The sequence below is a fragment of the Symphodus melops genome (genome assembly GCF_947650265.1).
Source record: "Symphodus melops genome assembly, chromosome: 18".
In the NCBI taxonomy this organism is placed as follows: domain Eukaryota; kingdom Metazoa; phylum Chordata; class Actinopteri; order Labriformes; family Labridae; genus Symphodus; species Symphodus melops.
Genome location: NC_136708.1, coordinates 17838872 through 17863967, shown reverse-complemented (window position 1 = coordinate 17863967; position 25096 = coordinate 17838872). Strand labels below are relative to the sequence as shown.

General features: G+C 40.5%; 2 protein-coding genes across 3 annotated transcripts in view; one reads left to right on the top strand and one right to left on the bottom strand.

The window, feature by feature from the left end:
* The window catches only part of LOC306839859 (sodium bicarbonate cotransporter 3-like), a 36737-nt gene extending 20181 nt beyond the window's left edge, over positions 1–16556 (top strand). Inside the window, exons 7-24 of one of the 2 annotated variants that reach the window (XM_079368804.1) lie at positions 3024–3139; positions 3881–4038; positions 4243–4330; positions 4579–4725; positions 5034–5140; positions 6538–6712; positions 7412–7545; positions 7677–7922; positions 8250–8355; positions 8546–8707; positions 9157–9270; positions 10256–10417; positions 11062–11313; positions 11522–11590; positions 11803–11976; positions 12100–12237; positions 12903–13000; positions 14415–16556. In XM_079368804.1, the coding sequence (XP_079224930.1) occupies positions 3024–3139; positions 3881–4038; positions 4243–4330; positions 4579–4725; positions 5034–5140; positions 6538–6712; positions 7412–7545; positions 7677–7922; positions 8250–8355; positions 8546–8707; positions 9157–9270; positions 10256–10417; positions 11062–11313; positions 11522–11590; positions 11803–11976; positions 12100–12237; positions 12903–13000; positions 14415–14496 (2528 nt within the window). In that variant the 3' untranslated portion in view covers positions 14497–16556. Of the gene's footprint in view, positions 1–3023; positions 3140–3880; positions 4039–4242; positions 4331–4578; positions 4726–5033; positions 5141–6537; positions 6713–7411; positions 7546–7676; positions 7923–8249; positions 8356–8545; positions 8708–9156; positions 9271–10255; positions 10418–11061; positions 11314–11521; positions 11591–11802; positions 11977–12099; positions 12238–12902; positions 13001–13312; positions 13693–14414 lie in introns of those variants that run through there. The other variant, XM_079368805.1, reaches the window with a different exon arrangement.
* A 1121-nt stretch (positions 16557–17677) lies between these two features.
* LOC306839860 (homocysteine-responsive endoplasmic reticulum-resident ubiquitin-like domain member 2 protein) lies at positions 17678–24203 on the bottom strand. The gene is made up of 9 exons (XM_079368806.1): positions 24098–24203; positions 23334–23679; positions 21487–21564; positions 20549–20662; positions 20244–20374; positions 19663–19776; positions 19274–19561; positions 18681–18789; positions 17678–18420 (listed from the first exon to the last, which is right to left on the bottom strand). Exons 2-9 carry the CDS (start codon positions 23478–23480, stop codon positions 18253–18255), a joined length of 1149 nt encoding a protein of 382 aa, XP_079224932.1. The 5' UTR covers positions 23481–23679; positions 24098–24203; the 3' UTR covers positions 17678–18252.
* Between the last annotated feature and the right edge of the window lie 893 nt (positions 24204–25096).

Genomic DNA, 25096 nt, shown 5'->3' with positions numbered 1-25096 from the left:
TGATTGCACTGCACTTTGGAGTGTACTATGATGCACCTGTAAAATGTGTAAAGGTTGCACATTGAGAGCATAATTTATAATGTAACACACTGCAGAGTCTGGGGCTTTTGACCTTACAGTGCTTTCAAGTCGTAAATCTTTCCAGGCTACCTCCACATTTAAAGTATACACAAATATCTTGCAGCTTGTGTGTTTTCCATCCCTTCATTTTGGCACCCATGCTCTTCTGCCGCCATCAATTCCTGGGTATAAACATTCTTTTACCCGATAGAATGAGGTAGTGAGGGCAGCTTGTGCCAGCAGCATGGCTAAATATAAGCCAGAAACCAGGGTGCTGTGTTTGTACTGTATGTGCTATCATATTGGCAACTACAGTGACTTTTCCTTCCTCTCAAACCGACCCATGTCTGTTTATTTTTAGACTGTGTGTGTGTGTGTGTGTGCGCGCGCATGTGTGACTGTGTTTGTGATCGCTCAACTTCAAAGGATGGAATAGTAACAGCGATCACTTGGTGGGAGCTGACTCTTAAAGGTTGGGGTGGTCTGATTATAGCTGACAAGCTTCTGTAATTGTAACCCTTTCTCGGAAAATATACATAATTTCCCAAGAGGCATGACAGGTCTTGACATCAGCTTTCTGTTTACTATTCAGAGGGGGGTTTTAAGCCTTCATTATTACATTTAAATCACCCTGCAGGATGTAACGATGGTGTTATTTACACTGCTGGTGTTAAACATCACTTGGTCTGTTCATTGTACAGTGAGAAGGTTACACAGTAAAATGTCTTATTGTGAAATCTGTCAGGATGAAAGTAATCGATTCGCTTATGTACTTTAAAGCTATTTATTTGCTTGATACGTCATTGATGGAACCCCTGTACACAGGGCATGCAGGCAGTCAGCAGTACACTTGCTCTGTTTTAATATCCCTCTGCTACTCCTGGTCATTTTTATAATGCATGAAGTGAACCATTTCTTTATGAAGGCAAATGGTTGTACCATTCACATGGTTACCTTATGCCATTTTATAATCCCCCGTATATACACAGATACTTGTAAACTGCAGAAAGATACCAGCATTAGCTTGATCTCACAACACACCATGTCTGCACAACTACTACTAAAAAACAACGTGAATACATTTGACATCCTGATTTTATTTTATTTTTTTAGAAAAGACAGAAAGTCTACAGCCCAACAAAAAAAGACGATATTTGCATAATTGAGTTATTTATGTTTCTCTTCCCATCACTGTTGAATGGCTAGTATGGGGGAGCATTCCAGGGCTTAGCCTTCCTGAATGAAGTGTGTTGGCGGACGCAACCTAAACTAATCCCTCCCTGATTCCAAGGGGCTTTGTTGGGTATGTGAGCAATCATGCTCCTGTTCAGCAGCCACAGCTACCCAGAATCCACTGGGGTTACTTCAGGGTATAGTTTGAGTGTAAGGATCCTTTGCCAAAAAGTCTGCTGGTAGAACACATTTTTGATTCAGGATCCAATGTAAATGAGCATGTGCTTTATTGTTCGAGCACTGTTATCTTTTCTTTTTTTTCCTTTCTTTTTTTAAACTCCTGAAGTAAAACAAAAAAGACTTCCTGGTGGTGAAATGAGAAATGTTTTCATGTGTAAACCAAGACAAAGAAAAATCTGGTAAAAGAAGTGTTAATCTGAATTTCAGAGGATAGTGTCCAATATGCTATCCTTGGATTCAAATACATCACTCCCTCATTTCATCTCCCTCTATCGTGTCACCTCAAGTGCTAGCGTTTCCTGGATCTGGTATGGCTCGAATCAAATAAAGCAATGTGGAAGTGTGCTGCCAATTATGCACAAAAATACCAGAGCTTCAACACTTGAAGGTGCTGAAGTCTGAAGAAGATGAACTGTCAGGCATATCAGACATTCTCTCACCTTAAAATCAGGGCTGGCAATATTCAGTCTCAGTAGAACTAACTTAAGCGGCAAAATAATGAGCTCAACAAATGAGGAGCAACCAGTCAGATATATCCTGTCCCCTGTGGAGAGACATCACAGTCTTACAGCAGCTCTGTGCTAAATCAACAAATTCTGCACTTATGGTTTTACTGCAAGAAATCCTTTTAGTTGTTGTCAAACATCGGAAAAGCAAACGGCAAATGTTGCGCAGCATTTGAACTAGTTTGTGTTTTATCAGTTTAAAGCTTGTCTTTTGTAAGTCAGACACACTTTGATCATTGTAGAACACTGAGTCTCTGCAAACCCTAATGTGGTCGTCAAGTTTTCTGACCAAAAGTGGAACAGACAGAGGCGCTGCTTATCAACAGGCAAGACAGGCAACTGCTTGGGGGGGCCCCGGGCCAGAAAGGCCCCCCCCCCCGAGGCAGATGAACTGAGAACCGCAGCAGTAGCTCAAAATGTAAAATTTTGCAATGACAGAAGAAAGCCTCCCTAATAGAGCCCCATTTAACAGCACTCACTCTCGCTGCCTTGCTGAGCATCTCATGTGTTATTCCTTCATTACAGTTAGACCATTAAAGGGTAATGAAGAGGAATGATCTGTCTGGGAGTGAAAAAAGAACACTGGCATACATAATTGTGTTTGGAGGGGCCCCCAGTGAATTTCTGCCTTGGGCCCCAACAGACTAGAATCGCAACTGGGAATAGATACATTTCACATACACTAAACTGCAGAGCTTAGACTCTGGGATTATGTGGCTGGTTTGTTTGCCAACAGATAATCTCTGATAAACTTCATCAGTGAAACTGTCCTTGGTTTATTGAGCCCATTTGAAAAAGAACTGCTCAATCACAGTGGAAAATTACTGTGAACATGTTTTCTGTTGTGTTCTTAAAAATGAAAGCCTGACTAGAGGGAAAGAGAGAAAGATAACAGACTGTTGATTTTGAATAACAACATCACAAGTGGTATGTTATTGTGAATCACACTGGTATTCTGCACCAGTCTTTGCTCCCTGAGTACTAACTCAGCATCCATCACTGCTTTGTCTCCCCCTGCCTCTCCTCTCCTCCTTTCCCTTCCAGGACCAATGGTGTCTCCAAACTCTGTCCCAAACAACCTGGACGGCAACAAGGCGATGGAAAGAAGGCCGTCCAAAGTAGGGGTCAGTAGAGAAAGCAGCAGTGTCGACTTAAGCAAGGTAACATGAGCACAGCACTGAGCACAGAACCAGTCCCATCATGGTGGAGGGGCCCATGAGTTCATTAGTTTTCCACAGACGCTTCAGTGTTCTGTGTTGAAAACTGCCTGTATGGAAGCAACCATCACATTCCCATCAGCCTCTTTCTTTTGGTCTCAGTAAAAGGCATCTGAGGACATTATCCCACCTGTGATGGACAAAGAATTGATCATCAAAGTAAAAGTCTTACACGGTTATGTAACTGTGTTTGGTTTTTAAAACATTCCTCCCTCGCATGGCCCTCATTCGTCCTACCATTTTGAAGCTCTTCATCCATTCAAAGAAATGGCAGACTGCCATAAGTAGTTATCATTCTAAAACAGCAACGACTGCCAAAACAACAAGATGCAGTGTTTAGATGAGTCAGAGGATCCGAAGGAGGGGACCACGGCGCAGTCTTTTCTACACAAGGATGAAGAAAATGTCCTGCTCAGATCTGTTTTTAGTCAATATTAAAATAGCAAAACAAGTAATGCTTCACATTGATGGACGATCTTTGCTCAGTACCTTGTAGAATATGAAACTATCAGCTTTCAAAGCATCTGAGCGACCTGCTGCATTCCCTTTCATTCAATCTACTTCATCTTTTTGTGTTTGTCTTTGTACATTGTCTATTGTTTCATTTTTTCCATTTATTATTTGCATGTTCCTACATATCCAGTTCCTTAATTTCATTGGTTTTCTTGGTTGTACTGGTGTTAGGTGGACATGAATTTCATGAAAAAGATACCCCCTGGTGCTGAAGCTTCCAACGTACTGGTGGGAGAAGTGGATTTCCTGGAGAAACCCATAATTGCCTTCGTAAGGCTTTCCCCTGCAGTCCTTATCACAGGCCTCACAGAGGTGCCTGTGCCTACAAGGTACAATAATTACATTCAGTTTAATCAAGTCATTTGTAAAAGCTCCCTCAGTTGAGACTAATAAATCCTAAGGAATAACTTTGATTCTCACTGAAATTGTATCCACGTCCAAAGAATCAATGGGTCTTTCAAAATTGGGATTCCCAATTAACTGATTATACTCAGTGATTATTATTGTTTTATGTATATTTGTCTTCTTCAAAGGTTTCTATTCCTGCTTCTGGGTCCTCATGGCAAAGGGCCACAATACCATGAGATTGGGAGATCGATGGCAACATTAATGACAGATGAGGTGAGAGAAAGAAAGATGGACCCCTTTCTTTGACTCGTTGTTTCAGCTTGGCATGTCCTGGAACTTAAGACACGGGAATATAATAAATGTGTAATTTTTGAATGATGATACTGGTTTAATATAGTATTTTATTGTGCTCTATTTTAACATGCGACGCCTTTCTGTTGTTTCTGTGAACAGTACCATTTGTAATTGCTGAGATGTTTAAGTAACTCCCATGAACAATCATTATCTTTCTTATTTAAAAGATTTTCCACGACGTAGCGTACAAGGCTAAAGACCGAACAGATCTCCTCTCAGGGATAGATGAGTTCCTCGATCAAGTGACTGTCCTGCCTCCTGGAGAATGGGACCCTACTATCCGGATTGAGCCCCCTAAGAATGTCCCATCTCAGGTGAAAGTCTTTTTCTTTCATTACTTTTGATTCATTTTGATGAACAGAGACATTCAAATACAATGTGAAATAAAAGAACAGAAATTTGCCTCGTAATGTTATTGCACAGTACATATTTACCTCATCCTTACATCTCTATTCAGAAACAATATCCTTAAGCTTTCCGCTCACTACAGTGGGTCTCCTGTATTTACCTTAGCTTATACCACTATGATCACACTGAGAGTGCCCCCTTATGGATTTAAAGAAACATGACAGTGAAGGAACTTTGAAAGATTTAAATGCATTTCATTTCCTTTGGCATGCAGATGAAGAGGAAGAGACCGTCCCAGCCCAATGGCACTGCGTCTCCATCGGGTGAGCAGGAAAAGGAGGAGGACAATCATACAGGGCCTGAGCTGCAGCGGACCGGAAGGTATGTTTATCTTATTTTCATTGCAGACCTTTGACTATAGCTTTTTTCAGCTTGCTTTTTTTTTTACGTAACAGTGCCGAGACTAAGCTCAGCCTTCATCACATCTTAATACAATCACATTGATTCTGCGCCAACTTAACATCGGTGCCCCAGGCTGTGAATACAGACATGCACCTGCTCTGTTTCTACCTCTACAGTACAGCGGGGGGATCACTTCGTCCCTCTATTACACCTCCGCAAGATTCAGCTTGAAGGCGAAACGGCACAGGGACTTAAATATTGCTTCTTAAACCGGCAGTCATAAAAGGACTGACCAATCATTGGACTCATTGGAATAGGAATTATTATTAACTTCACTAGCATCAAAAAGCCTACATTTATTATGTGTGTCCTCATTTAATGAACACCCTTGTTAGCACTAGTATTAATGTTGAATAAATCATGTTTATCATGTGTCATGTTAACAGGACCTGCAAACTTATTAGCAGTTACAATGGAGAGGATATCTTTGCTGCCAATGCTCTCCAATCAAGATCAGATTAATAACACCATGAAAAATGTTTCCTTGTAAATTGTTTTACCTACAGCAACAATCATGCTTCTATCTTCTATATCTCAACATTACTGTTTGTTAGCAAATACCTTTGTGCTGTATTCTGTCCATCTCAGTGGCTGATTGACATTTATCAATAACTCATGCTGCCTCTCCTGATCCCAGGCCACACAGCAAGAAAAATGTGTTTATTTGAAAACCTCAGCAAGACACACACCCACACACATCAGCTGGGAGGCACTGTATTATTTACAGATTCACTCTCCCTTCAAACTGCTACTATAAAAGGCTCCTGCTACGAGGGAGTGACAAGGGGACAGAAGAGTGCAAGTAGCTAATGCAAAGAAAGCTGGAGGCTGGAAATAGAGGTTATTCCAGAGGTGTGAGGGAAATCAAAATCAAATAAGACCTCCAGCGCAAAGAATTTGGACAGGTTTCAGGGGGAAGTGATGAAGAATTACAAGGTGTGAAATCAAATCCCTCAAAAGCAATGTTGAAAGAACAGAAACAAAGAGAGGAGGCTTCGTGGACGGTGACATTCTGTACAATATGAGCATGAAGATGAATTCTGTCCCTGTTTTAAACATTTTGGACTTAAGCATCTGTTTTTAGTATTTTATATCCTAAAGATGCATGATCATAAGGTCATGATACTACCTGATTTTCCAAACATTTAGATGTTCATATAATGCATCTTTTGAATTAACTCGTAAAAACAATGGCAATAAACCATCTTTTTTTTTTTTTTATTGATTATTTAAAAGAGAGTTTGTCAGTGTTGAGTGATCCAATCATGCATTCCTGTACATGTCAAACATTAAATGAAACCTCCGTTCCCTTCCAGGATATTTGGAGGTCTGATCTTGGACATCAAACGGAAGCTGCCGTTTTACTGGAGCGACATCAGGGACTCGTTCAGCCTGCAGTGTCTAGCCTCCATCCTGTTCCTCTACTGCGCCTGCATGTCCCCTGTCATCACATTCGGAGGGCTTCTAGGAGAGGCAACAAAAAACAACATTGTAAGTCCACAATTTGGGCACTTAAGAGTCAGCACTTGGGCTTTTTGTGAACCCAATGGGAATAAAACTCTGCACAACTTTTGTCTAAGTGCTGTATTGTACAAACTGCCATATATAGAAGGAATTATAACATTTAGCTACCAAGTGCTGATATGCAAATCATGTGGCACTTGATAAATGGATGTTGTCATGGTATGTTAGATGACAATGACACCTCAAGCTGCGGAGTTTAAAGCAAAGATCTCATCTCATTTAAAAATAGATGTACAAACAACAACACTCATTTGAGTAGTTTTCCAACATGGTCTTTGTCTCTTCTTATCTGTTATCACACTGAAAGCTTTTCTGTAAAGTGTCTCTGTCTTTTTGCGGCTCTTTCCATTTGCCTATCATGTCTTGCTCGGACGGGGACTGTTGTTATAGGGACTGTCTGCGTGCTGGTGTGTTATGCGTCTGGGTAAACTCAGCAGCAGGCGAGGTCTAGTCTGCGGGATGAAAACAATCAAACCGTTTATCTTGTCTCTCAGACACAGCCAAGGATGTCAGTTTAATCAAAACTCTGTTTTATTCCGACGGTCTTCTCTTCACCTCTGTCTTTTCTCCTTCAGCCTTTCCCCCTCTGTCCTCCTCGGTGTGGTTTCACCTCCTCTACCCATGCTTCTCACTCCCTCACCCCTTCCCTCTCGTCTGTGTCTACAGAGTGCCATAGAGTCTCTGTTTGGGGCCTCACTGACAGGAGTGGCATACTCCCTCTTCGCAGGCCAACCCCTCACTATTCTAGGCAGCACAGGTCCTGTTTTAGTGTTTGAGAAGATCCTTTTCAAGTTCTGCACGTACGTTCATGCAAGTCTTCTTTTGATTTAAAATTGAAAACAGTCACAAAATGGAAAATTGTCTGCATGGCATTTATCATGAATTGTGTTCATTTTCATATAACGTACACATGTAACAATTCTCATTCCAGTGACTATGGACTATCCTATCTGTCCCTGCGGACCAGCATCGGCCTTTGGACTGCCTTCCTGTGTATCGTCCTGGTGGCCACAGATGCTAGCTCCCTGGTCTGCTACATCACTCGATTCACAGAGGAGGCCTTTGCTGCACTCATCTGCATCATCTTCATTTATGAAGCGCTGGAGAAGCTCTTTCACCTGGGAGAACACTTCCCTGTCAACAAGCACAACAACCTGGAAAACCTTACATTTTATTCGTGAGTATTTTTTATTTTTAATCTGTTTTTATAGGAGATCTTTTGCTTAACGAGTCAGTGGAATAAACTAAAATGAAGGTCTCGGTTTGTATATGCATTCTTAAATTGATATCCGGACGGTATATTTTACAACAGATCTCATCATATTTAGTTGCAGTGGAAACTCTATTTTCTTAAGAGCTGTTCTTGTTGTTGATAACTCCTTTTAGAGCTGCGCGTTGAGCCAATGCATGTCTTCCTTGGGGCTAACTAATTTTCCAATGAACCCACCTTCTTTATTTTTTACTCTTAATATATGTGTGTTATGATTTGTTCTTCCATCTTTAGGTGCCATTGCTCCCCACCAGCCAACATATCAGAAAAGCTCATACAGGAGTGGAACCAGACGGGGTACACCCCAGATACCATCCCATGGACCAGCCTCGATGTTTCGGTGAGGCCAGCACACACAAACGCACAACACATTCGCTCATCTCGGCTCTTTGTATGTCACCCCTCCTAAGGAATAAATGTCCCGTGAGAATAATAAACATTTTCAGATAGTTAAAGTTGTACACAGTATGCCAAAAAATTATTTTTTTTACAATGCTAACCTTATGCCTTTTTTTTATTTTCTTATATAGACGTGTAAGATGCTGAAAGGGGAGTTTGTGGGCGAGGCCTGCGGTCATCATGGACCTTACATCCCAGATGTTCTCTTCTGGTCCATCATCCTCTTCTTCACCACCTTCTTCCTGTCCGCCTTCCTGAAGCAGTTCAAGACACAGAGATATTTTCCCACCAAGGTGAGATGCTTCAAACATCACGTTTAACTGCACACAGGGCGGCTTTAATTCACTGTTTGAAATCCAAACCTCTATAAATTCAAAGTGGAAAGAGATGATCTTGTTTTTATCACTCTGCACACTATATTGCTTCTCACACTATGCAAATGTTTACATTGTGTCAGTTGTTAGTATGCAGCAGCAGTCTCCTCTTTCATCCTCCCACACAGTACCAGCTTGTCTGTTATCACTTAGTGTTCTTTGTAGACAGGTGCCGCTATTGTGTGCATTATTATGATGTCGCTGTGTAATTATTTCTGCCGTGTCTCTCGCCTGAAGTATAAAGAGTGTGGTTTGTATTAGAAACAGGTTCTATTTGTTGCTGTGTGTGTGACTGACAATTCTATGCTGCATCTCTCAGAAACACAGATAAACATAGCTGTGTTGTTGTGTCATCCTTTGTTGTGTAGCTGCGATCCACTACGAGTGACTTTGCTGTCTTTATAACCATCATGGTCATGGTGTTGGTGGATTATCTTATGGGGATCCCCTCTCCGAAACTTAATGTTCCCGACCGCTTTGAGGTAGGCTTCTATTCCAGCATGTCTGAACACTGCATGAGACATCACACATAAACACTTCCTCTTTAAATGGATTTATTTGTAAGCTAATTTCTAAATGAAGCTCTTAACCTTCTGCTTCCCTATGTACACTTTTTGGACACTTCAAAACGTATTTTATGATGGGGTTTTTTGCCATTTTTGATGGTTTGGCATTAATTTTTCACAAAGGTGTGTATTTTTACTAAGTCTTTATAATTTGAACCTTACCAGTTATAAAAGGCCTATAATGGATAGGATATAACTTTATTGATCCCCAATGGGGAAATTTGGGCATTACAGCAGCAGCAGCAGTGCAGAATCAAAAACAAAAAGTCAAAAAATCGAATAAAATAATAACATAAACATAAATACAATCCAGGTAGTAAGGGGGGGATATATACAGAGGACTATATTGTGGTGGACTCAGCAGGACAATGAAAAGATAGTAATAATACTGTGCAGTAAATGGCATGTTAAAGTGACATTTGTGATCAGAAGGTTATGTAAACAGTATTGACAGTTTAATAAATATAGTGCAGTTTTGACTAGAATGCTCTGTAGAACAAAAACAGATGTTTGAACTTATAACCATTGCAGCATACAAATGTGAATTTTGTTTTGATAGATAATAAATTTGCAGATTTGACCATTTTCCATCTTATTGTGCCATTTTTCCATTTGAGCCCACCAGCACAAATAACATGCAATTTTCCTAGGAACCACTAGGGACAGTGTTGAATCTCCTACAGCCATAGTAATGAAAGAGCTGTACTAAAATGAGATGTGAATGTAGATGTGGCTGTCAGAGAGTGATATATGTGTGTAAAGAGAAACTAGTGTGTGTGTGCACGTGTGTGTGTGTGTGCATGTATGCAAATGAAGAAAAGAAAAAACATTCACAAAGAGAATTCACTTTATTGTATGCCTAGTATTCTAAATATAGCCTTTTGCTGCATTTTCCCAACAGCCAACTTCAAAGAACCGAGGCTGGCTGATGGACCCGTTAGGAGAGAATCCCTGGTGGACGCTGCTGGTTGCAGTGCTGCCTGCCCTGCTGTGCACCATCCTCATCTTTATGGACCAACAGATTACCGCAGTCATCATCAACCGCAAGGAGCACAAGCTTAAGGTCAGCACCTGCCTTCCTACAGGAAAGTTCACCTTACACCTTCTGTAATATCCAACTGTACAAACTCTACCAATGCAGCATTTACAACTCCCATACAAAGAAACATCAACTGGAAATGAAAGAGTGAGGATGGTTTATCCCAATCCCTGAGTTTATTTACCTGATAAGGAAAAGATGTTCCAAATTAAATATAAACCACAAAGCACAGTTTTTAAGGAGCATTGTGGGGAGTGAGAGTGGAGAATGCACCAGACAGCATCAGCATTAAGAGTTGAACATACAACCGGTGCAAAGAGGGACATTTAGAATAATCCAAAATGTTACACACACCGCTTCTTGTTTTGTCTCGACCTTAATACTCTGTCTCTTTTATCTCTGTCCCTGTCCGTCATAGATTCTCTAGTCTGTCCTTCTACCCTACATCAGAGGAACTAGAATCTCGGTCAGCCTTTTTCTGGCCTCAGAGTTCTTTAATCAGGACTATCATTAGACAAAAAATTACCCAGAATTCCAAGAATATTATGTTCAAATTTGATCTTTTACAGATTATGATTTTTTTCTCAAGGATTGCATTTGCTGCACAGGGAATAACCAAGGCTGCTGAGCTGGCTTTCAGGCTGTCTATCTCCCTGTGTGTCTTACAGAAAGGCTGTGGCTATCACCTGGACTTGCTGATAGTGGCGGTGATGCTGGGCGTGTGCTCGATCATGGGCCTGCCATGGTTCGTAGCAGCCACCGTCCTCTCCATCTCCCACGTGAACAGCCTGAAAGTGGAGTCTGGCTGCGCTGCGCCTGGAGAGCAGCCCAAGTTCCTGGGTATCAGGGAGCAGCGGGTCACTGGATTCATGATCTTTGTTCTCATGGGTTGTTCTGTATTTATGACCTCAGTGCTTAAGGTGAGATATCGATATAATACACCCTCCATTGCCTCACGTTTTAGACCCTCCTTAATAGGTCAAGTCACTCATTTGTGGCCAGAGGTTGTGAATAATTAGCAACGATTTCACGACTGTCTTTTTCATTTGACACTGCAGCAAATTCCATCATTTCCTCTCATTTCCTGTGAGCTGTGATTGATTACTGTAGTTCTGCTGTCCCTCACAGTTTATCCCTATGCCAGTGCTGTACGGAGTCTTTCTCTACATGGGAGTCTCTTCGCTCAAAGGCATTCAAGTAAGACTCTCCTCTGCTGCTCTTTGAAGATAATACACCCTCATACTCTGAACAGAAACAGCAGTCAGGAACTGTTGCTGAAGATAATTGTGCTTCTTGTGCTTCCAAACCTTTGATCGTAATTCAGAACCCTAAAGGGCTTCATTTAAACGTGTTCCTTCTTCTGAATAATGGATGGAATGGCCGCTTTTATTTCCTCGTTTTCTCTGCAGTTCTTTGACAGGATCAAGCTGTTCGGCATGCCTGCCAAGCACCAGCCGGACCTGATCTACCTGCGCTACGTACCGCTGTGGAAGGTCCACATCTTCACCCTGGTGCAGCTCACCTGTTTGGTGCTGCTCTGGGTCATCAAGGCCTCTGCAGCAGCGGTTGTGTTTCCCATGATGGTAATGATTTGAAAGACTGTCAGTGATTCTGATGTCGGCCGTTTTTAAATGAACTGATTCAAACTTCCGTCTTGTGATGTTAATGCTTTTTTTAAAATAAATGTCTTGTCTGCATGTCTCCAGGTTTTGGCGCTGGTCTTTATCCGAAAGCTTCTCGACTTTTTCTTCACAAAGAGAGAGCTGAGCTGGCTTGATGATTTGATTCCAGAGAGCAAGAAGAAGAAGGAAGATGACAAGAAAAAGAAAGCTCGAGAAAAGCTGGTAAACCCCCTTGATTTATTTAGATATTGTTTGATTCAAGCAGACGTTTTTCTTCTTCTGACTGGATGACCGTACTCACCTTTTTTATAATTAACTGTTACTGTTCTAAACTATGGGGACAAAACAGAACAGATATCTCAGACTGTGTTGTATGTACTTTCCTGTAGAACCAACACAAGAATGTTTGCCTAATTTTCACATTTCAAATGGCCCTGATTTGTTTTCATGTACCAGAACGTGTTTAAAAAATCCTGCAGGATCGCCTTATCTACTTTGCATCCAACGCACTGTTCAGACCTGTACTGTTTCAGTAGGATCTGAATAAAGGGTGTTCAACACATGACGTTAAGTTTCAAGTCATGGATAATATTGTAATATCTGGCTGCATCAAAAACTGTAAATAACTTTGAGATAATAGTGTTCTGTATATTAAACGGCTTTGTGATGTAAAAAAGGGACATTTTTAAGATTTGAGAAAAAGAAACCACATGAGACTCATAACAGCCAATTTAATATACGAGTGACTACGGAGCAATAAAGCCCGAAGGAAAACATCCGGAGGAAAAAGACGGTCGTAAACTCATTCTTGTGTTTTTCCCTCGTTGGGTCTTATTGATCTGACAGCTAGTGTTGTGATTAATGCTTCCAATGCACGTTTCATTCAGCAAGAAGAGTCCAAACTGCAGGGGGAAGACATGGGACTGAAGGTCGGCTATGAAGGCTCCGACCTGCTGAAAATCCCTGTGAAAGCACTCTCAGGAAGGTGAGTTTGACTCCATATGAGGCCCACTTTGAGTATTACAGGGATTGTGTTTATTTGAAATGACTAATAATGAGTGTTTTCCATTTTTACTTCTATATGGTATGTGGTTAATTTGTATTGTTTTGAGTCTTTTAAAGAGGCAAAAAAACCCTCATTTGATAATGGTGAAAATGTTTTTGGGACGTTACAAGTTCATCGTTCACTTATCAGCATTAAAAGACAAGTAAATGATAAACAAGCACCGCGCACAACTTCCAGTGCTCATCATGACAGTGTCGGTCAGCTTTGTGTTATTATGTCCATCCTGAACAGATCTTACAGAATAGGACTAGTGACCCACAGCATCCCAATGGAAGAAGAGGTAGCAGGGCTGTGTGTCTGATGCAACACATTTGAGCCACATGGCTGCGCTCTAACCTCACTGATGCTCAGATAGTCAGCGCATGGCTCACTCATCAGCTGATTCAAACACACTGTCACTGGCTTTTAAACCTGCTGCTTTGTGTGCTGTTGGGTTTGATTTTGAGGGCCTTTATCTAACTTGATGAGACTGCACAGTCGTAATAAATAACTCCCATCTAATGCAGTAATTAATCCCACAGTAGTTGAACGTTTGAACATGTCTGACTGGAACTTGAGCTGGTCATTTAATTGAACTCTGCATGTTTGTGTCTGCTTGTTTGAACTGTCCTGCACTGTGATTTGACATCAACAAGTTGTTTTCTCTTTGTGTGTGTGTGTGTGTGTGTGTGTGTGTGTGTGTGTGTGTGTGTGTGTGTGTGTGTGTGTGTGTGTGTGTGTGTGTGTGTGTGTGTGTGTGTGTGTGTGTGTGTGTGTGTGTGTGTGTGTGTTTGCATGTTTTTGTAGTTGTGATTATGACCCCTTGGTTGTAAATATCTCTGATGAAATGACCAAAACAGCAGCGTGGAAAGCAGTGAACTCGAGTGCACAGTCATGTGCCCAACCTAAGAAATGAAGTGGAACGCCTCCCCCCCCTCTGCCCCGCCAACCTTCATCTAGCAATAAAAAAAATAAAAAAATAAACCCCATCCTATTACTACAGGTGACTACTTCTGAGGCACACATTTACTGCAGTGAAGTAAACAAAGCTTAATGCAAAGTCTTTGCTGTTGATGTCTCGAGGATTTGGTATCACAGTTTAAAACTGAACAAGTACAGATATGGGTTGGGCTTTGTCTCCTTAAGCTCCTCAGACTTAAAAGAAAAAAAGGCTTTGATGGCTTTATTTAGAGAGAGGAGAGTGTATAGAGTCTGTAGTCAGGGAGAGAGAAGGTGGAGAATGAAATGCAAGAAAGGAGCCACAGGACAGATTCAGAAAAACAAACAAATGCAGTTGTCCTCCACCCTGAAACACCAGCGTACATTTCAATGAGCGCTCATCTTCTTTATTCAGTCAGGAAAAGGTGGCCTGTGTTAGAGTTGATGTCAGCCCAGATACACCGGGAGGAAGCTCCACTGCCGAGGCCTTCCTGTGATCAGAGGCCCTCCTCCCACACAACACTCTATCCCGCTGACGGGTACCACCTCGAAGCTCTGAGGGGGCTGCTGCAGGATCTCCCCCCCCCCCCCCCCCCCCAGTCCTGGAGGGGTGTGTGCAGACGGCTGCCTCGCTTTTCTGCAGAGGGCACATCTCCGAGGAATTCTGCAGTTACTGCCCACCGACCCTCACTGTTTAGGAACTCTTGCAAACATGTCACCCATTAAAGCCACAGATGCCAAAGGAACAGGCCTCACTGGTGGGGATCTTGGAACAGAATTTTTCTGTATATTTTAAGTTAATTTTTCTGTTATCATTTTAGCTGGTCTTAGTATTGTTCTGTGTTATTCATGCACTTCTTCAGTTTTATCTTACATAGAAACTCATTAGGTGAAAGCCATACATGCACTGTTAGTGCCAGTGGATTATATTTAATCATTTGGTTTGGGACTGTTTTATACACAAACCAAAACAAGGGTACATTCAGACAGAACTACACCACACTACTAATTCAAACATGTTTGTAGTAGGAGAACTCAGTATTGATATTGCTGCTCATACGTTGTTCAGTTCTTTCACTGTAAACCTCACTGTTAATACTGTACGTGAAGTTGTAGAAATGTCAGTATGTATGTTTGTATTTAAGCTCTAATATTTTCATATGTAACATAGTAGAAAGCCTACGTAAGAGGCCATATGAAGTCTGTACTGTACAGGAAGCACTTTGCCAGTCTAGTTTCTTACTTAAAACAGAGTATAACGTATTCATGACTTAAAAAAGGTTCCTCCTCTCACCGCATCTCTACAGCTGTAGTGCAAACATCAGTTAAAGAACTCAGGAATCTGGAGCGATTTCTGACTGTGGTCACTTGATATTTTTGTCACAAGGCGGCGATAATTAACTGCCCACCTCTCATCGCTGGTGTCACAACTGTTTGAATAAATGCTGTAAATCCTAAAACATAGCAAAGGTGCGAAGTAAAAAAAGAGAACATTCATGACCCAGGGTTGTGGCACCTGTTTTTTATACCGTCTGTGTTAGTGTTGGTATTGGTGTGTTTGTGTGCAGTGTAGAGATAAATCTGTATGTTTCACGCTGCAAATCATTTTATGCAAAATATTTCTACAGTAAATGTAAAAAAGAAATAGAATATTCTATGAAGTTGTACTTATTTTGCTACGTGCAGTCGTGTTTTAGCAATAAGTATCCCCTACTGTGCAGCGTATGGACTCATGAATGTGGCTACTGTTCAGGCAGATAATAATTAGTGAGATGATTTCTGTGCGTTTCATCGGCTCTGTCTGCGTGTAGCTACAGTGACAAATACGGACATTAGCTTGCGTGCCTTGTCAAAGCTGGTTATGTATCTTACGTGCTCAGAGCGGATGTACAGGTACACACAAGGTGGCACATACATGCCAAAGACAGACTGTCATTATTGTACAAGATGGAAGCAGTAAACGGCTCTTCATATCTGTCGTAGTGTTATTTGGCATCTGTGTGAAGGTGGCAGTCTGAGCCCCTGACTTAAACAATGTCATTTATCTTCCATGCAAGTGTAACTCTAAATTCAGTGTCTGTTTACTGTCACAGTGTCGTATATGCTCACGTTTAAAGCTCTGTAATCAATATTGAGGTACTGTTTTTTTAATGATCAGTGAATGTCAAACGATTGTACCGTCAACGACAAAAAGGAAGTCAGTAACATCACATTACATTACATTATGTTTTTACACAAATAATTATTTCCCTAGATATACTGTATGGACCATTTGATATAGAGTGAGAGACATCAGATCTGCTGAATATCCTCCATTCATGTTCTTCTAATTTCATAATAATAGTGTTTATTTTGATGGAAAATGCCTATTTTCACATATCATTTTAAACATGTTCGCTCTGAAGAGTGGATGTCAACAACGTGGAAAAGAGAGTTGAGCCTTTATCACTTCATAAATACGTGTGTTGTGCTGTACAGACACATGACATCAATGAAGCACACAAGGACCTTTGTGTCAATGCCGATTTGTGCAAAGCAATAAAAGTGAATACATGGTGATTATTTTCTTCTGTCTTCATTTAAATAACAGTGTTTCAGCATGTTCAAGAGGAGAGGTATCATTTTATGTTGGTTTGACTGTAAAATGCAAAATCAGTAGTTATCTTGTCTCATAAAACAAATGAAAGGGATCCTCAGGAAAATGTTTAGGTGATAACTAAAATAAGGGCTTACATTTACACAATATTCTTGAAATCATTGAAATATATACCTCATTGAAATTGGTATTGCACCATTAAATATCCAGAGTTGGAGGAGTTACAGTCAGACCAATGTGAAGATAAAAAATGATAAAATCCTTTTCTGAACCTTGGATCTATTTCATGTTGGAGACAGAAGGTGGCAGCAGAGATCTGTCTCAGGAGAGAAAACCGGAACTGAAGAAACGCAACCTTTTTATACTGAATCATCTTTTCCACAGTCATTGTCTCAGTTGTAGAGACAGGTTTGTATTTTCATCTAATTCTAGTCTTGGATGAGCTTTTGTGTAGATAGCAAGAAATAATTGTTAACATAGACTGGTATAAACATTGCGGGTAAAATTAAATAGTAAAAAGAAAATTGTGTTATGTCCCAAGTTCTAATTATAAACTGATGCATCGTGCTGTTTACTTCATACCCAAACTGGGATTCAAAGGAAATACCACCCATACAGTATGTGAATAAAGAAGGCCTTTCTTGTGATTCTTCACACTTCATAGCGATGATTAAAAGGTTTAATAAACATAAATATAATTGTGTGTTTATGTTTGAGTTTTTCTGTTCTCAACCTCACCTTGTTCAACATGATTTATGTACATTTATGTATTTTCCTCACGGTATTAATTATTCAATTACTTTAATTTATAACACACTTTGTAATTTTTTTTTTTTGAAGAGCCATATAAATGAAGTCTTACTTATTAGTACACAAAATGTTTAAGGTAACAGTAGCCATGTTGAATACATCTCAAGGCATTAGTTTGGTCCTACATGAGCTGTGGAGTGACTCAGGGCTTCATGTAACAAGCAGACGAGTGGAACGTAATTCTTTACTCTTGAAGATAAGTGGTACACTGTTTCACCACTCACCAGCACACACACACACACGCACACAGTGCAGACACATACAAACACATGTTAAGTTATCACAGGCGCTACACGTTTCATTTATTCAGGTTCAGCCTTTGGACTAATGTTGCCTTATTTTAAGTTGCCTTATTTGGATACAACAAATGTAACAAAAAAAATCTTTACAATACAAATTAAACTATTTCAACAAATAACAGTTTGTTAAAGGAAAAAAAAAAAACAGGTTGTTAAGCAAAAGTAGTGCTATATTGGTTTCACTTTATACATGTGCCGTTGTCTCTATTTTATATGTGACACAAGTAACGAATGTACAACTATTTTTTACAAGGCGTCACTAGCACTCCTCACATGTAGCAGGCTGACTAAAAAGGGTGTCATCTGACAGATGTTGTTTTTCTGCAGACAAAAGAAATCCTAATCAAGGGACCACTTTCTTTTTTACAGGTAAAATCAGTCATTTGTGTCTCAAAGTCCTTGATTTGTAACAAAGTGGACAAAACGGGAAAATATAACACTGCACTGTAACAGGAGGAGTTTCCCCAAGCATGTAGGATATACAGTATGTCCTCCTGTTAGAGAGAAAAGACGACATGTCCCAGTGGTGATCTGTAGTGGCTCATGGTTCAGTTTGCAGCATTTTGCGGACCCTCTGGGATGAGTGACATGAAGAAGGTGATGATGAAGGACCACGTGGAGGACAGGAAGCCCGTGTGGGGGCCGCTGTTAGGATCATCTCCTCCTTCCTCGCCGCTTTCCCCGTCGTCATCCGAGCCGTCATCCATCAGCCCTTCCTGCAAAAGATAAAGTGACATTTAAAGAGGAGAATCAAGACAGTTTGTTTTACAAATCTAACCCATCAGATAACATGACATAGTAATATAAATACGAAACTTGAGTATTTGAACCCAAATGCAAAGTAACCCTTTACTACAGCAGAATTTTAAATGTAGATAAGTATTGTCAAAAAGGCTCCAATTATCTGTAAGCTTGTCCAAATGTGAAGGGGATGTGCTGCAGACTCTTAAAGCTCAGACAGATGTAAGGCAGCAACCATTTCTTGCAGGTCCAGGTTATGCAGCTCCGCCTCCATCTCATCCTGATTGGCTCTTTCAGGAAAGAGTTCGTTCTCCAAGTTGAAGGGAAACCAGCCGGCTTGATGCCTAAAAAAAAGAAATTAAAAAAAAACAAGATTACAAAGTTTCGACAGTGAGCATAGAACATGATTCTTTCATCTGAGTAATGCTTCAGTTGTCCTGGCTCTGGGAAAGAAATTATAGATTTTTTGGCCCAAAGTTAGCCTGGTTATCTGATAACTTTCCATAAACCTTATTACACACATTTAAGGTGTAATTATAAAAGGAAACCTATCAGATTCCATCCCTTTGATGGATTAAACATTTAATTTCTCATTGAGTAACACAAATGTCCTTAAATGCTGCAGAAGACTCAGAGCATCATCAAATATTTTAGTGAGAAATAAGGTGAGTTTTTTCCTGAATGTTTCCTTTGAAGCTAAAATCTTTCTGAAGAACTTGTAAAAATCATGGGTCAAATATTTTAAACTTGGAGAAATGAATGCCTTTAAATAAAGAGCTTTTCAAAAAAAATGTTAAGTGAGCACCAGGATATAGCCGACTGACTCACAAGTAGAGCACCAGCATGGCCATCATCACCATGATGAATCGGCTGAAGGACGAGTAGAAGTAAACTACGCTCAGTAAGATTGCGGCGCGTGCGAACGTGTACACCCAGTCCAGCCAATCTCGGTTCAGCTCCTCCTCGTTCATGATCTCCCCTCCCTGCGCGTTCATCTGAACTTCAGGGTTGCCACGGCGATTTCTCTGAGGTAGCTGGGCCAGAGGATCGTGCTGGTTAAACGGAGGAGAGGGCTGATCTGGCAGCAGGTGCTGAGAGGACGCGGCCAGTAAGTGACTGGCAGGAGGGGAGAGAAGTTAAAAAAAAAAAAAAAAAAAAACGTTACCTCTAATAGAGTCTTAGTAAAGAGTCAGAAGGAAAACATGAGTGGAACTTACTAATGCATGTAGTACTGCTGGGCGTAAAGCTGCTGCCACCACATCAGTGTTAAGGGGTTGTAGTAAGCAGGCGAGTTTGTGGCAGGAAATGTCTGAGGAGGATACTGATTCCAGCTGGGATAAAAGCATGTCCAGTTAGAACAGTTTGATTTAAACACACACACGTTTCTCATGTTTTTAACTGTAAAGACTCTTACTGTAGAAAGAAGTTCAGGGATACATTTTAAATAAACCAAAAAGTGCACACTGCCTGTATTCAGAGGCGACAGGACTCAGGTTGACTTCCACATGCAGATCTTTTATTTTATTTTTTTACTTTATTGACAAGACAACACCAACAACAACAACAAATGTAGTTGTGAAGAATTTTGAGAGAAATGTGGAACTTAACGCCACAGCCCGATCAGCTGGCAGATTTAAAAAGTAGAACATGCGAGTCCCCTCTGATTTCGACGCAATTCTTCACACTTTGAATTTAAATTCTCGTTTTATTTTTCCCCCTCTTTTCTTGCTGTAGTAAGTTTGCTCAGTTGAACTCTACTCTGCAGTGGTTTCAAACTTTCAGCAGGCCAAAGGCGTACCTGTGCATAAATTGTGGATACATATGTGGATTTGGAACGTGTCCAGTTCTCTGTCTGAGTCCATCAAAGCTCTCTGCTGGATGAGGCCCGCTTTGCTGACCGGTGAAAGAACCAGCAGAGTTCTGCAGAGGCTGGAAGCAGAATTATAGAAGTCATGGTTAATGATCCTTTTTCAATGAGAGACAAACGACGCCTCTTTAATCCTCAGGGACGTGGAGAGAACAGCAGACAGCTGGATGATGAAAGGGGAATGCGTGGCTGATGAAATGAATGGAAAGGTGTGACGAGTCGTGTGGCCGACCTACCGTGGGACCGGACGAGCTCTCCGGAGGCTTGTTACTGTGGCTGCGGGGGGGCTTCGGGGAGCTGGGGGGGGTTCTTGAGGCGCACACCAGATGGAGCATATGGTACTCATCCTGCTGTGGAAGGGAACGCAGCCCATCATCAAACAGAGCACAGGTACTGCAGGTTCAGAGCAGATTCACTTCTCAACTTTTCTGTTCTGTGCAGCACTGAATACTTGCAAACTCTTCCGAGTAGACTTTTTGAATAATTTGCTTCGGAAAAACTGAAATTAAAGATCCGATTTCAAAGCTTTGAATTCAGGATAACTGCCTTATGTCGACACATTTTCTCCTGATGAATGTTTGAAACTCCTTAATGATGACACAATTTCAAGTTAGTGACCTTGAACCAAAGCAGCAAAACACAAAGCTTAATTTAGCTGCTATTGTAGGAGCCTGTCAAAGTCAGCGTAAACACAAACTCCACATGTAATGTTGTTTACATTCAAAATCAAAGGAATACCATCAAATCGTGCCTGAGCAAGAAATCTTTTTGCATCAGATCAAAAATACTGTGTCGCAGTACATCTTACCGAAGCATACAAGTGACTTCTACAACAGCCTCTACTCTGTTTTTTCCTAAAAGGTGAAAAAGATAATAAATGGAGTTGGAGAAATGTTTTAGTGCAGGTCAGTCCAGTTACCCCTGAGAAAACCTTTTCTATGTGAGCAGTGGTAGCTGTTAGAAGCACATGATCATCTCAAAAGTCATTGTACTTTTTAGGGTTTACTTTCCCACCACATAACAGCACACAAAAGCTTGGGTGCTTCTTGATAGCTTTAATATCATGTTTACACACCGTTTCGTTTACACACTGGATAGAGTCATGGAGAGGGAGAGTCACAGGTCAATCACCACCACATGTGAGGCACAAAGCTAACGCTGCTCCAGCACTTACTTTTCGGAGTACGTCCTTTAAGGTGAAGTGATCCAAAAGCAGCTTCCCAGAATACACCAGCCTCTGGTCTTTTGAGCTCTGGAAATACAAACTTGTACTTTTAATGGGGTCAAAGGAGAGAAGTATTTATCAGCGAAAAAAAAATAATGTTATTATAATTGAATGTAATCACTTTGAAAATGTCAAGTTAGCATTAATGCTGCTGATATGAAAATATAGATCATGACCTCTGAGATAGACATTTTAAGTGAGTGAGTGAGTGACAAGGATGACATCACATTGACCTTAATTGGGATGAATAGGTCTTAACGGTGGATTACACTTGCAGGAAAGAGAGCTCAGAGTGTCTCGTCTTTAAGCCCACTTTGACTGCTCGTCCATCATTAGAGATGTGGACCTTTTACTCTCGATTCATTTGGCCTCTACATACGTCTTTAGTTAACGTGTGCATGTCAAAAGCACATCCTAACAGAGGTGAAGTGTGAAGCTTCACACGGAGGCCGTTTGTCTCTGTGTGTTTACAAAGACGGCATCAGAACAAGCAGGACTGTAAACACCTGTTCACTCTGAGACTACGCGCCTTTTCAGCTGCAATGACTGTGGACATCCTTACAATGGAGAATAGACAAAGGTCCATGGTTCGGTTCCTGATTTAAAGAGGAATATCGAAACACAAGTTCAACATGTATTGGTTGTTTTTTTTGTTTTAGTTTTTGTTCTGTCAAAGTGGAAAACTTTCAATCAGGTGAATTATTTCAACACTGATCGTCAGTTACTCATTGATAGCATCACAAGCCGGGCTCACTGTCTGTCCAGCTCTTCTTCTATGTATACAAAAGCTGGATTTCTACTGTGGGAACTTTACACGGATCCTAAAAATTAAGGAGACAACAGCGTCTAAATCCAGTCCCACTGGGTTTTATTTAACCTGAAAGTGTCTGCCTCTGTGTGAAGAACTTTATTAAAAAAAAAAAAAAACTTGTCAAAAGAGTTTAAACATATCTTCTACTTTAGGATGAGTTCACACACTAATTAACAGTTTAGATGTTGCACCAGCTGTGATCCAACATAGGCATAAATTACAGCTTCAGTCTTACACTGAGCTGTGTGAAGTCGACATAAAAATACGAGCTGTCGGGGTGGATCTTTCTGAAAGGTGGGAGAACTCCGGGCACGAGGCGGAGCAGAGGGTTTCACCAGCTCTCTGGTGTTGGCAGTTTATTCTCTGTTAAAGTTTATACCTTTTCAGAATGAGGATCAGCTTTATTGGCCAGGTGTGTTTAACACACAAGGATTTTAACTTGGGGAGACTGTGCTCTCTTTGTACAAATGTAAACATTAAATATTAACAATTAACTAAAAACATAAACAAGTAATTCAATAGTAGTATGTACAAGACTCTAAGGAATGTATGACTTTGTATTGTTCAGGCTTTCTTTCTCCATGTGTGGGTATCATTACATCCAGATGAACATCATGTCTCTGTGGTGCAACCAAAAAAACCTACAAATTTAAGTTATAAACTAAATAGTTTCAACTATATGTGTGCACATAGAGTAGATGGTTACTTTTTGTGGAAACATAGCTGGATTAACTGATGGATTGTGATACGAAGGGAACATTTGTAACATGTCTCTGCGATCTGTTTGTTATGTTTCTGTTCTTTAAGTCACACTCAGCAGTCAAAGTGCTCGGCATAACTGGATGTAAATGTCCCTTGTGACTTCACAAAGGAGATTATCTGATTTGCATGACAGAGGAAAAATTGCTTTGACTGTAGTGTAAAACTCGGCCTCTATCCTCGGCCTCTCATTCATCACTGAAGTGGCTACAGCCCCATTACTCACTGGTTTGCTTGGGTACACATCGGACAGGTGAGCTTTCAGCTTCTCCACAGTCCAGTTCTGACAACAGTTGATGGTCTGGTCATTGTACTTTTGGTTGGGTGCCCTGATGACAAGGGTAACAAGACCATCCACAACACCTGGATCCATGACACAAAACCATTTGTCTCAGGTGGAAAAGAGAAGGGAAAAAAGGGTTCTACAGTAGATGAAGACCTTCTAGTGGTTTTCCAGCTGATCCCTCTTGGTCACCATTGGAGCAATAATGTTATGCAAAGTCGGATGATTTTAATCTGCAGCAACAGTGTGTGTATCCTGTGGGTTTGTCCACACGGGACACAGCTAGAGCCTGAGGAATGACAGCAAATCACGAGTTTAGAGTGAGCACAGTAGCTGCGTATAACAGTCTAACATGTAGTTTTATATCATGTATGGCGTCTAATATCACAATATATTTAACAAGGAGATATCCGTTAGTAAGACACGCCTTTAATCAGCCATTTAATGTCTATTAGTATTACTTTGTTACAACATTATAACGGCCTGGTTATTCACTTGAAGTTGTGGGACAATTGACATTTACAAATAACTAACCAGCCCTGTTAAAAGAGCGATATTGTACTTGCTAAGCTAACATTAGCTTGAGTAGGTTTTCTGATACCGACGCAAGTCAACTTATACCGAGAGAGTCGTCAGATAACGTTTTTAATTTGCACTTATTATAAAGATATTCGTCTTTCAACCGAGAGGTGTTAAATTCAGTTTACCTTTCTAGTTCAGCCCCAGTGACAGCCGACTTGTAACTCCAATCCTTAAATGAACCTGCTGCTGCTGCTGGGTGTTCGTCTTCTTCGTTAGGTTTTTTTTAAAATGGTGTACGTGAAATGTTTACAGTTCACTATCGACATCTAGTGGTAGAAATATGAGTTACAGTAGAAATATCCATTAAAAACCAGTCCTGGGCTAGGCTATAGTAATGATAATACAGGGTTTTTTCTGTATGATCCTAATATGTGACATTTTTAATAATAAATGTTGAAATGAGTTATTTTGTTTAAGTGTGTTTTGGTTGGGAAAAAAAGGCATCACTTACAAAAAACATCAAAGGCTCCAAAATGTTTATAAATAAAAATCATCTTATTGATGATAATGTTTCTCAGTTTCTGGGTCTTTGACTCATAAACTTGTGGGGCAGGGTATTTTAACATGCATGTTTTCAATTAAATATATTCTCAATATATATGTATGATGTTAAATGATGGAAATGAAAGGGAATAACAACACAACATTGATCACTGGCTAAATTAGTAATTGAGTAAATGGAATTATTTGTGGTCGAGTGATTCCATTTGACTGCCATCTAGTGGTGACACAGAGGAACAACCCTGCCACTATCCAGCCCTTTCTCAAAAAGATATTTGTCTAAACTAATATGAACACAGAAATAATTTACTCATGTGAAGATATAATTATGGTTCCCCTCAAGGTCAATGTCTAAATATTTTACCTGCAGCAAATATATGTCACCTGCTGAAAATCATATTTTACAAATTAGAAAGGGTATGCCCACACTACAGCAGGAGCTATATTTTGCAACAGGTGAAATAGATTTTTAGCAAGTTAAATATTTAGACAGTTCACCTTCAGGGCCACAGTAAAAAGTAAATTTAGCAACGTTAAGACCAGCACTATCTGCTTTCACACTGATCTAATATAACACAGTGACAGTGTTGCACATTAATGCCAAACAAAGGAGACGCCGGCTT